Source organism: Styela clava, chromosome 2 (genome assembly GCF_964204865.1).
Source record: "Styela clava chromosome 2, kaStyClav1.hap1.2, whole genome shotgun sequence".
NCBI classification, from domain to species: Eukaryota; Metazoa; Chordata; class Ascidiacea; order Stolidobranchia; family Styelidae; genus Styela; species Styela clava.
The window spans coordinates 16991601-17004253 of record NC_135251.1 but is presented as its reverse complement, the minus strand read 5'-3'; the positions used below and the strand labels follow the sequence as shown (position 1 = coordinate 17004253).

Below are 12653 nucleotides of genomic sequence, written 5' to 3'. Positions count from 1 at the left end.
ACTCAGAACAAACAACAGCAGCTCATTTTATAGTGACAGCATAACGCTCTCACTCGCTGTGACAGACTGTTCCATCCCACTCAATAATGTCATGTTTTGGATGCGTTGTCGCTGGTGCTAATAATAATGCTTGTTGGGGTTGGGGGTTATGCACCTCGAAACTACAATTTATTATTACTATCAAAGAATTGCTATTTCTGTAGCAACAGAAGGAAGTGATTTAAAAATGTGGTACGCATCCGATTGTTCCTCCGTGCTTTTTCAATGGCGAACTCGCCTGAGACAGCGCAAACTCCGGCTAAGCACAAACTAAAGAGCGACAAATGAGCTTGCAGGAAGCTAGTATTAATTTATGTTATAGAAAGTTAATATATGTCTATACAGCGAGGAAGACAACTATAAATTGTCAATTTTAAATAACGAGGCGCGCATTTTGTAGTTCGTTTTGACACGACAAGAAACGAATTTAGCCAAGGCGCAATTACGGGTAATAATTAGCGGCGCTTCGCTATCACCGAGGTCCAATTTTCTCGCCGTCCAGACGAGATTCCACTACGTCATAGTAATGCTCAGGTGGTTATCTACATTGGCATCTGAGGCATCGTATATTGTTTGAAATCCGCTGCTTTCTCCGATAAAGTAGCGAGCACCTTGTTCGACAGCGTTTTACCAAGTTTTGGGGTTGGTAAAAATTTTGGAACTCCGAGCGTTTGGGATTTGCCCAGTTGCAAAAACCTTTGTGATTAATGATTAAATTGGGTGGTAAATTCGAAAGGTATATGACGAAAAGGTTGAAGCGAAAAATTTCAAAAGAATGAAATACAGTATATCAACAGTGACAAATTTGAATATTTTTATGACAATGGGCCGATAGCAAAGAAAAATTGAATTTCACGTTTTTCCAATAATGTACTTGTTTTAAGTGATATTGCCTCAAAGCGCGCAATTTTGTAATTTGTTGACGAGAGCGACAAAAATATCACGCTTTAATCCTGACTGGTGGTATTAGCCGTTACTTCTTCAGAATTCACAGGGCAGAGGTGAGTAAAATTTTACTTTGTGGTTACAGAAGTACTGCACGCACAGAAGTGGTCCCAGAAGCGTGGTGATACCTTCTATGGAAAAGCTTGTGACTTAGGGTTGCTTCGGACAGTTCGATGTATCTAATATTAGATAAGTTTTACTGACGAATCTGGCGAGATTAGATTTAATAGGATAGCTTCAATTACATTTGATTCAGACCTTTCGGCTTTCATCAAAAAGGAAATCAAATCCTATTATAACCACCTAATACACATAAAGGAAAAAACTGATTTGTGCATAAATATATTTTTTGGTATCAGTAATGAATTACAAGTGAAATATGAAGTACCTGTGATGTAATAATGAGAGAAGTGAACGGGAACTTTACAAAAACTAGGTTAAGCCAAGCTTTCAATCTAATCTAATTATTGCTCAATAACAAATGCTAAGGTATGCTTCATATGTTGACCACAGTTAAACTTAAGAAATATAGAATCCAATTTTTCACTAGATACTGCAAAAGTTTAGAACATAAAACTCTATTTGTAGTAGACACATCCGAGTATGGGCCTCGGATGCAGGAAGATGCTGTGTTATTGATTATATATAGCTTATGAATGAAAACCGATATTGATAAATAGATCGGATATACAAAAAATAGAAAACACACAACTTATGTGAAAACATAGCATTATGCACTGTCACCGTTTTCAGTAAAATGGAAGATTTAGAAAATAATACAAAAACTGCTCAATTTTTAGTTTAAGTGAAGAAGAAACACTAAAACAGATTTTATCAAAAAAAGTTTTCAAACTATCCTGAAGAATGGTAAAAAATACAGTGGATGATATGTGAAAAAAAAATAAAAAAAAATCACTGGAATTTCAATGCAAATGATATTCGGAACTTCTAAATGGTACGATAACATGGTCACACGACTAATATATTGCTAATTAATAAACAAGCTCGTACAAAATTTCATTTAAAAAGAAACAGAAAAATAAAGACTAAGTGCATGATCTTAAAGGTGCAAACAAAACAACATAAGTGCCGCGACTGTCGAGATACAATAAAAAAATAAATTATACAGTGGTTACTATTTATAATAGACAACTTCAATGAAAATTTACTGTTAAATAACTCACTTTACTTGATTTTTTGATTTATATTTAGCTCACGACTAACTATGAATTTCTAATTTATTTCAAATTCAATTTTACTAGTAATTATGAAATCTGACAGAAAAGTAAATTGCTCTGAAAATATCTACGAACTGCAAAACATATTTGAACTAATATACTGCAGGCTTTTTATTCTACAAAAAATCTATTTACAAAGTACTAACTGGAAGCGCAATTTTTACAAATGCTTCATTTTATCTCCAAGATCTTTGTCCAGTTGTTTGGATTTGTTAATCATATGACTTCTCCTCAAACGTAGTTTATGGAAATGTTCTTGTTGATCTTCTGTAGCAGGAATCTCATACGAATCTGAACAGATGAAAGCAGAAATATTGGTTTAAATGGGTTTAGGATAGAATTTTCATGTTTATTCTGGGGAAGAGAAAAGCAGGCAAGAGGACTTAAATAGATAAAATCGTGGCTTCTCGTTTGGGTACTCCCATAGTTTGTGTACCAGGTCAGGGTTAGGCCATAATTTGATCCTGATTTTCCTTATTTTAGCTCTATTACGAGTTCGGGAACTATTAGCCAAGTGAATATACCCCCTGCCCATAGGTTTTAGTTCCTTTACACAACTTGATGTAAAATAGGTGAACAAAATTAGTTACCTCCATATTGGTACACATACTTCTGGAGCACCACTGACCCTGTGATGACCCAAAACCCTTTGCCAAGGACCAAGGCCTTAACACATCTTGCTAAGCGTTAGGAACACAACCCGACATTGACCGAGATCGGGATGAGATGTCGTGGCTCGTGATATGATTAAGTCATTTTATTGCCCCTCCCCCTCCTCCCCACTTGGTCAAACGAGGAAACAAACCTTCATCAACTGCTTCCATTCCTTCAACAACACGAACTAAATCACTTGAATTATCAACAAATTCTTGATCCACATTATCAACATCATTCTTAATTCTTTCAACTTGCTGTTTCAAAACGTCTTTTGCAGATTCACTCTTTCCTTCATCAAGTGGAAGAACTTTAGCAGATGGACTAGAAAATAACCAAAAAAAAATATAAGGATTCATTCTTTGGGAGGAACCATGCAAATGACTGGTTTTAAGATTGCAAGATTTTAAAATCTACTTTAGACATGCAATTTGATGCAACCATTTCACTACCATGCGATAAATATTAAAATTCGTGTCTAATTTCACAATGTCCAGTTTGCAAAAACATGAAATAATGTAGAGAAAGTTGATTTTTATTACTTAATAGGTGTGTTCCCAAGTCCTCTGAGTTTTCTTAGTCTTTCAGCGACAGCATCTTTAGCAGTATCGTTTGCGATGTTAGATGTTGTAAGAAGTTTCTGCACCTTCTGTTTGCTTTTGAAATCATCGTATTGAGATATTCTGTGTTGGACATTCTGGAAAAATTGTAAATATGAAATAGTGGTTAAAGCGATAGACAATGATGGCATCACAGGTTAAAATCCCATGACCCCCACCTCACCCTGGGGTGTAATAAATTGACAATACTGAACAGAAGAAAATATTTCGATTCTTCAAACCTACCTAGCTCTCTATATACCTAGCAGAGTAGCAGTAACATCTTGTTCAGAGTGAAAGATGCATAAATATGTCATATAAAAAAATGATACTTCTTAGTTAAGAAAGTTGAAATTATGTTAGCATACCAGGCTAAGATGCTGCCCATGTTTAGATATAATTGTTGGAATCACTATTTTCCACACGTCAAAAGTTCAAAAATGCTTTTTACATACAGGTGGCCGATTGTACATAACCTTACTTAGAGACAAGGTGCGGAATACCCCATGAAAATGAAACAAGACTAAATGAAGAAGTCTAAATTCCAGCTCACAAATTTTCAAATATAACTATATCAAACATCATTTATTTGGCAAGAATACGGAGAGAAAAAATATTCACTCAAATTATAAGTAAGATTATTTTACTAATTAATTATTTTAACAAAATCCCATCCAAACAGACTTACATCCTTTGAAAATTCTTCAGAAGATGGAATGAAAACTTTAATGTCAACAAGATCTTCCAGCACACTTGTTTTTTCTTCCAAAGTTTTAGCACTTTCTAGAGGAGCGACATCAAGACCACTGGAGCTTGAAGCACCGGTATATCTAGTAGTCGATTTCTTTGCTGCTCTAGCTCTTGCAAAAAACAAGTCTTCACATGCACTCTTCATTCCCTGGAATGATTGTCATGTAGTTTAGTAACTTGAATTTATAGAAGAGTGATATTTTGTAATTACCGGTACTAAAAAATGAAACTAGGAATAAACTTATATATACAAAATAGGAAGTATATTTATGAACTTTTGTTAGATCATAGTCTTCTTGATCAACTTATCTTGTTTTGTTTAAAGAAGTTAGACCTATGATCTATTGAAAGCTCAGAATTATTCTTGTTTATCACTTTAATACTATCTCGTTCAAGCATCACTGTAGCAACGGCCACATAGAGATTCGCAGTAGGAAGTAGCAAAATAGGAAAAAAACTGCAGTTCAATACACAATATCCTTCTACCAAGGATAAGATGGACGGAAAAAAAAAAATTGAAAAAAATATAAATTTAGGACATTTTGGTGTCAACTACGGTAAATATCTAAATTTTAGTATTTATTACAATAATTCATAATTTGATTGTTGTATTATAACTTTTTCCTGATTTTATGAAATGCAACTTCACACTCAGCTCAAAGAAAAAAACAATTTATGATGACAAAATCTTTGGCAGACGTATGTCCTTTTTAGATGTTGTTTTTGTGGACATGACTACCTGTGTTGGCATCATAGGATACACATCCCAAGCTCAGATCGCATGCCCAACACCTCAACCAGGATGTAATAAATTGGGTAGGCAATTGCGAACCGGAAAGATTTCGGTCATTCAAAAAATAGTACCAAACTTACATAGGCTGCTTGTAGAAAGCCTTGTTTGGAGCAAAATACATGAAACGAGTGTCATACAAAAAATTGCCTGTTTAGAATGGCTACTCAACTTGATGCTTTAATTTAGTTTTTTGTATAGTTTATTTGAATAAATTCATTTGGAATTCTGAAATTCTGACACGAACAAATTCAAACTTTTTACTCCAATTCAACATCCCTTGTTGTAGCATATAATATAGAAAATGAAACAACGTAAGTTACCTTATAAAAAGCTCTCAAGAAATATGGATCAGAATCATCTTCCATTTGTCCAACTGATATGTGAGCCATCGAATGCACAATAACCATGATTAAATCTCCTACAGATGTAAGACGTTCTCGACGAATGAATAGAGTAGAATTAGGAGCACGTTGATAATGTATAGATCGACGGAAAGCATTTTTATGATAGTTGTTGTTTGGCAATTGGCTTGCAAGAAGAAGATTGACTTCTTCCGTCTGTTGAATAGAAAATAAGTAAGTTAGGTGGGTTCACATCAATACAATATAGCTTAGGCATAAGGTAAAATCTCGGTGCTCCAGAAGTGTGTGTACCAATATGGCAGTAACTAATTTTGTCCGCCTACTTTACATCAAGTTGTGTAAAGGGACTGAAACCTATGGACAGGGGGTATATTCACTTGGCTAATAGTTCCCGAACTCGTAATAGAGCTAAAACAAGGAAAATCAGAACAAAATCATGGCCTAACCTGGCACACACACTATGGGAGTTCCAAAATCTCACCACCTCACCCAGGGTGTAATAAATTGGATAGGCAATGCCGAATCGAAAAGATTCTGAACGATACAAACTATAGGTCCTTACATCATAGTCTTGTTTAGATTGAAAGGTGTATAAATAGGTCATATATAACATAATATACAATTATATACTATTTGTGTTGTAAGTATAAGGTAGAGCATTTCTAACTAATTACTTGAGACAAGATGTACTATTTGATTATATGAAGAAGTGGAATCGAAGAAAAATGCTGTGGCATTGACAGACATTTGAATCCAATTACAGCTTATTTCGAGAGGTCACTTTGTACGAATGCAATCGAAGAATGCACTTAAACGCCTTTTCCAACACCATTTTGCCCTACTCTTGAACAATTTACTGAAACCGTTCCTTCCCTGGCTTGCTATCAATAATCCTTCCACCAAAAAAACCAAACAAGATAGATGAAAATATGCGTATAAGCCTTAGATACCCCAGAGAAAAAAGTACGTCTGTAGAGCGATTCTTTAAGATATTGCTAGATATCAGTGGCTACTCTTATCTGGCTTTGTTCAAAGTAAAAAACATGAGTGAGCGTTGTATTCCGTTCTATGCATACATACATAAGTATTATGTCATAGACAAAAATTTTTTGTCACCCCTCAAAATTTTGGGCTGGCTAGAATCTTGTGGGACATAAAGGCTGAAACTGATTTAGCTTGTTATGAATTACAAAAATAAAACTTACCTCCAAAACCTGTTGCATCATATTTGCGACGAAAACTCCAAATCGATAAATAACAAATTCACTTGGTGATATTTTATTCAGATCAACTGGATCTAGTTTGCCATTCAACATCCATTGCGCATCCTAGAATTAAAAAATTCAAATTTGCAGAATATTCAAAATTCTTTTATCTAGACTAGAGGGTATGCTGACAGTAAATGAATAATAGATGAGCACTAAAAATTTTTTTAATGGGACAATTTCAGAAAGTTCGTTATTCATGGCAGTTTATGAATTTTGCTATAATCTGACATTTATTGCACTAAGGTAAGAGATATATCATTAATTTTAAGTCAGTACAAAATCTCAAATAACCATCAAAGCTGGTTTATTAATGCTGCTACATGATAATATTCATAGTTACCTGAATATCAATGAAAGGTGTTGATATTGAACTCTTTACTCCTTGTGATTGTTCATTCAAATGTTTCTTCAATGTCTCTTCCACTGATTTTAATTCCTATAACAAAATGTCAGTGTGATAAAATCAGATTGAAATTGTAGCTTGTATGCAATATAGAAAAATAACAATTCTTGATATCAGTCAGGTATCTAAATAGTGACTGTAAGATTGAAGAACATCACATCACAGTGTCATAAATTTGTGTTGTGTACAAATCCCTAAACTTCGACTCATGAATTAGAATGAATCTGGCCAAGTCAAGTTATTGTTGTAACAACATTATTTAATGTGGTAAATTTTATTTCATTCAAATTTTGAAGAGAGGTCATTGCGTTTAAAAGACTCGAGTGACTGCTAGTCTTTGAAAAAGGTGACTCAACTCTGACTCCCGTTCCAAATCTAGCAAGTTAAGTTTCATGAGTGGTTAGCTCATGCAGCGTCCAAGTCATTTCATTTAGAGACTCGAGTAACTAACTCGAGTATTTCATCAATCATGACTCGAGTCGAGTAAATGCCTCAAAGCCGCCATCACTGCCTATTTGTTGACCATTTATAATTGTCGTTAAGATAACTCAATTCAGTGCATAGGATCTACTAATCACAAAAACATACAAGAATTAACCTCTTTCCCAAAGGTGGGTAAAGATTTTAGATCAGGGGCAAAAAATTTTGCCCACTTAGACTGACGAGCCATGTAGAAAAGACGTAAAAAGTTACATTTTATGAACAGAATTTTATTTACAGTATTACAAAAGTAAAAGTGGAAAACAATAAGCCTCGTACCAAAACTAAATTTAATAGGAATTTCAACAAATTCATTGTGCTATTTTTTAGCTAGAACATCAAAATTCGGTTTTAGTTTGTTGTGGCAATTGTCAACCTAAAATATAACATTGACCACGATCATATTCCAACAAGCCTTTTGCACCGTACCTTTCCAATAACAACCACTATGAAGTGCATGCAGAATTGGTTAAAAGCAGAAATTCATGATACCATCATGAGGGCCAGATTGAATAATCTAATGGCACGGATTTGGCACGCGGGTTGTAGTTTGCCCATGTCAGCTCTATCAAAATAACCATGTTTGTAAAAATCATACAAACCTGGAAGAATGGAGAAGCTAACATCAAAGCACTCCAGTCTTCAACTGATGATCCTGGTGAAAGAGGAATTATTGTTGATGTTCCTGCTTGCTGGGATGACATTGGGTCAAATGATGCAATGGATCCATCCAAGCTAGAAAAGTTTTACCGTTGTGAATTTTGAAATAGTCAGAAAGAGATTGAATTAAAGTGGGTAGAAAGTAGGTCAGGCAGAAATTGTGTTTGAATTGAAAATATATACCTGACTGTCTCTTCCTGTTTGGCTCTTAATGCATTTTCAGTTTCTTTCATTGCTTTTTCGCCTTCTTTAGCAATTGCTTGCATTTTAGCAGCTTCTTGCATTTGTAATTGTGCTTGTTGTTTACCAACTTCTTCTTGCAATTTGTTTATTTTTTCTCCTTTACGTTTCTTACGTCTTTCTTCCAATTTTCTTTGCAGTTCAGATCTGCTCTTTGCTTTGTCTTTCTCCAGTTGTGACTGCAAAAATTATTGAGTAAACATGGTTGATCATAGATGATCATAATATGACTGTTTTATTACCCAAACTTATTTAATAGTGCTGATGTAGGATTGATTCTAAAATACCTTTTTGCGCTTTCTTTGTGGTTAAAGCTTTAGATTTACTTATGCTAGTATCGGAAGTTTCACACCTTGGGTTCAAATTCCATGACAATTAGGCCATTACCTCACCCCGAGTGTATCAAATTGGATAGGCAATCTCAAACCAGAAAGATTCTGGTCCTTCCAATAAATAAAAGCTTTTTATGCATCATTAGATATCAGTAGCTGCTTATACAGGGCTTAAAGGGAAATAAATGAGGTAAATAAAAAAAAAAAATTTGATTTGATAAAACTGAGTTACAATAGAAATACATTCATAAATATAATTTAATAAAACTCTAGTTGGAAATGAATTGTATGTTTGCATGACCAACGGCTCATTCTTTGTTTAGCTTTTTTTGTTCAAATTATGGATCGATATATGACGATGCTTAGAAAGTTCAAAAAGATCATTAGAAAATTTATTTACTTAAATATTTAGGTTACCTTTTAGGTTTAGGTGAGTGAATAAGGACCACTTATTTTCGGCAAAACTTTCCAATTTCAATTCTGTATACTTTAAGCCTTACTTGAAGTTGTTATGTTTGCTCTCCTGATTTTATGATCAGCTTTTATTTATTTGTTTTCATCAATTATTTTATTGTCTGTTCTAATTCCTATGTAGTCGAAATAAACTTATACTTATAATGTTTAAATTGTTTTGTTTATTCCACTTTTATTTTTTCTGTGTGGGATGGATTTCAAATGACTAATAACATCTTTGCAGCAAACAAACCAATAGTAAGTAGTATATACTGACTTGAAGTTTCTTGACATGTTCATTGTGTTCCTTCAATAATCTTTGTTTTTCATCTTCATCAATATTCGAGTGAAGTATACCTTCTTCTTTCTCACGAGCTTCTCTCAATTTCATTTCACTGTCTTGTTCGAGTTTCTTCTCCAGTTTCTCTTTCTCCATGAGAGACTCAGATGAAAGTTCTCTCTCAAGGGCAGCAAGTTCACTATTCATGTGTTTGTTTGCTGAAATAAATTTTTTTTTTTCATAGAATTTGATCGCACTCATAGAAATAGGCGATACTCATCTCTAAGCAGTGACACCATTGGCCACTGAGATTCTGAGAGTTCCTGAGTTATACAGATTTATTTCGGTGAAATGGTGTAAATGGCCTACACTATGCCAAACAGAAATGATTTCAATTTTAAGTAGTTGTCTAACTACTAAGTGGCTAATAGTCTATTAAAAATTGTATTGGTAGGCTTAACAAAGAATTACTTTGAGCAACTATAAATATAAGTTAAATCCCAGAATATAATATTATAATGTAATGCAATCACTGCATACAATAATTCGATTTATCAAACAATGAATGAGAATAGCATAGTTTTATGATGTGTCTTTTTCGAACAATGAACAATATCAATACCCTCATTCTCCTTTCTACGTCTTTCTTCCTTCATTTGTTCAAGTTTTCTTTCCATTTCTTTAGCTTTGGTTCGACGGAATTGTTCAGCCTCAGCTGCGGCTCGTGCTGCTTCATCACTGTATTTCTTGATCAACATCTAAATTAGAAGAAAAAAAAATGTTCAGAGCATTATCAACTACGAGAGAATGAAAGATAGGTATTCTGCCATAATATGGGAAACTTGATAACAGGTTGATAAAGTTGAGTTGACGATAAGATGAAATAATCACATCTTAACACTGGTCCACGTCCAGTACGGGAATAATAAATTTATCATTCAATCATTACAGATGCATGACTTGGATGATGTAGGGAGTCATCATCTATTAGGAGTTACATAACCCACATTATAAAGCCAACAACCCCCATCAAAACCTGGTGACAAACATATAGGTACCAATATCAACTATATTCCATAGTCAGTGATTTTAAAAGGGGATGAAAGAGATACAATAGGAGGTGATAAAAGCAGGAGGGATGATATGTGGGGATTAGCGCATTCTTGAAAGACATATGACATCTGGCCAATACCATCCATTCATATGTATGAAGGAAGATCACGATCACTCTTGATTTCCAACATCTTATTTGATAGAAAATTGGTTTTGTCCTTCCATCAGAAAATGGTATGATTTGGGATTTTATCTGGTCAAAAAGTTTTCCAAATATTGCAAAAACTTGTTAAAGATCACCAAGCTCATTCATTTGCATTAAAAATAATATCTACTACTAATTTAGTCTACTTGTTTAATAGATTTAATAGATTGTTTAATAAATTATCAAAATACCTCTTCTGGATCGAGACTTCTCAAAGTATCAGCAAGTTCTTGAAGATGTTTTTCTCTCATCTCGAGTTTACGTTGAGCATGAGAAATAGTGAGAGGAGCAGTAGTAGCAACAACAACTGATTTTAAATATTTATCACTGTCTTGATCAAACTCTTTGAGTTCTGTTTGAAGAAACACAAATATAAAATAATGAATTAAATTTTCTTTTCCTATTTCAAAGAATGCTACATGTGCAATAATAATATAAAATTTGTGCCGAAACGTTTTGAGACGTTGAATGGAAATAAAATGGGAAAGTCGGATAAAGTAAGTTTGAACAACAGGACATAATTGTTAGGCCTCTGTGCCCTAGTTTGCAGGTTCGAAGCATGCGAGGGATAATTATGTGTGAGAGGGTTGCTGGACTCCTTGCTGTCATAGGGGGGGGCCCATAAATGCTGGTCAGTTACAGCATCCTTCCCCATCAAGTCCATTCATTTAACACAAATAACTGGTCAACTACCAGATATGGACTAGTGACTAGACTAGAGGCTGTCATTCGTCATATGATTAAACTGTGTTGATAGCTTTCCTCTCAACCAGGATAAATATGAAAATCCTATCCTATCTTTGAGATAACTAATTCACTATATATTACAATGTACTAAAATTCGTTAAATGTTATGGCACCACAAACGGGTATATATATATATCAATGCTTATTACAACAGAAGCTGTTTGGCAGAAATTTAGACAACATGAATACGAGTTGATAACAATTATTTCATAATGTAAAATTATTTGTACCTTTCTCTTGTTTAGCTTGCAATTTTTGTTTCAGCTTGATGACTTTATTGGCAGGTTCGCCTGCATTTTCCAATAACAAATCAGCAATTTCTTTTTCATGTCTTGCAACCATTTGTTCTCTGATTCTGTCACGATCAGCTTCAGCCTGAGAAATTGAATATATATTGGATGTTACTCAATTCTAAATATGGGCTAAATTTAAATGTATATGAATAGAACTTAGATAGCTGAATTGAAAGAATTAAAAGTAAAAATCACACTTTCATGTAATTAGTATATATATTATAAATGAATAGTTCAAATGTCACAAATTTTATTATTGCTCTAAACTGCTTTTCTGAAGAAAAACTTTGGTAAAACAGAACATTACAGAATAGAATTTGTGGAAATGTTATGCAATCTTTCGAACTACTCAATATAGACATACTATCCTTGCTATAGTATTCTTGCATTATTTGCATGCAAATCCACTAACACAAAGGCAAAAAGTAAGGTAAATTAGTCAGATACTAGACAGATACTCTAATAAACCGAATTGAAAATAATTGCAACAAAAAATTATAAAAAAGAAGGAAAATAGACTAAAATCCCAAAACACCCAGAACAGCACATGTGCCAAAGTTTGGCCCATGTTTACGCAACCTGTATTATTTATTTACTGTATTATATTTACACAACCTGTGACAGACTTCGTAATCCCCCTATTTTTATATTCTTTATCTTATTTGAAAGGGCACTATCGCATTTTTTATTTTGTATTCCGTCACACTGCGATGAAATTTTCACAATATTAATGTGGTGATGGGAGCCGTGATGTACTTGTGATCAAAAAATGATGATCGAGTTAAAATGTCAAACAGCATGAAAGTAAGGTTAGTTTGGAAGTTCGACACTGATTAATGTCTGAATATGTCATTTGCCA

General features: G+C 33.8%; 1 protein-coding gene across 1 annotated transcript in view; it reads right to left on the bottom strand.

Annotated features, from left to right (window-relative positions):
- Positions 1-1316: 1316 nt before the first annotated feature.
- The window catches only part of LOC120335318 (uncharacterized), a 98921-nt gene continuing 87584 nt past the window's right edge, over positions 1317-12653 (bottom strand). The window contains exons 112-124 of the mRNA XM_039402809.2: positions 11732-11876; positions 10946-11106; positions 10119-10254; positions 9494-9714; positions 8375-8610; positions 8134-8266; positions 6989-7084; positions 6586-6708; positions 5339-5575; positions 4164-4373; positions 3419-3573; positions 3028-3200; positions 1317-2513 (exon numbers count right to left, since the gene is read on the bottom strand). Coding sequence (XP_039258743.2) covers positions 2383-2513; positions 3028-3200; positions 3419-3573; positions 4164-4373; positions 5339-5575; positions 6586-6708; positions 6989-7084; positions 8134-8266; positions 8375-8610; positions 9494-9714; positions 10119-10254; positions 10946-11106; positions 11732-11876 — 2157 coding nt within the window. The 3' untranslated portion in view covers positions 1317-2382. The remainder of the gene's footprint in view (positions 2514-3027; positions 3201-3418; positions 3574-4163; positions 4374-5338; positions 5576-6585; positions 6709-6988; positions 7085-8133; positions 8267-8374; positions 8611-9493; positions 9715-10118; positions 10255-10945; positions 11107-11731; positions 11877-12653) is intronic.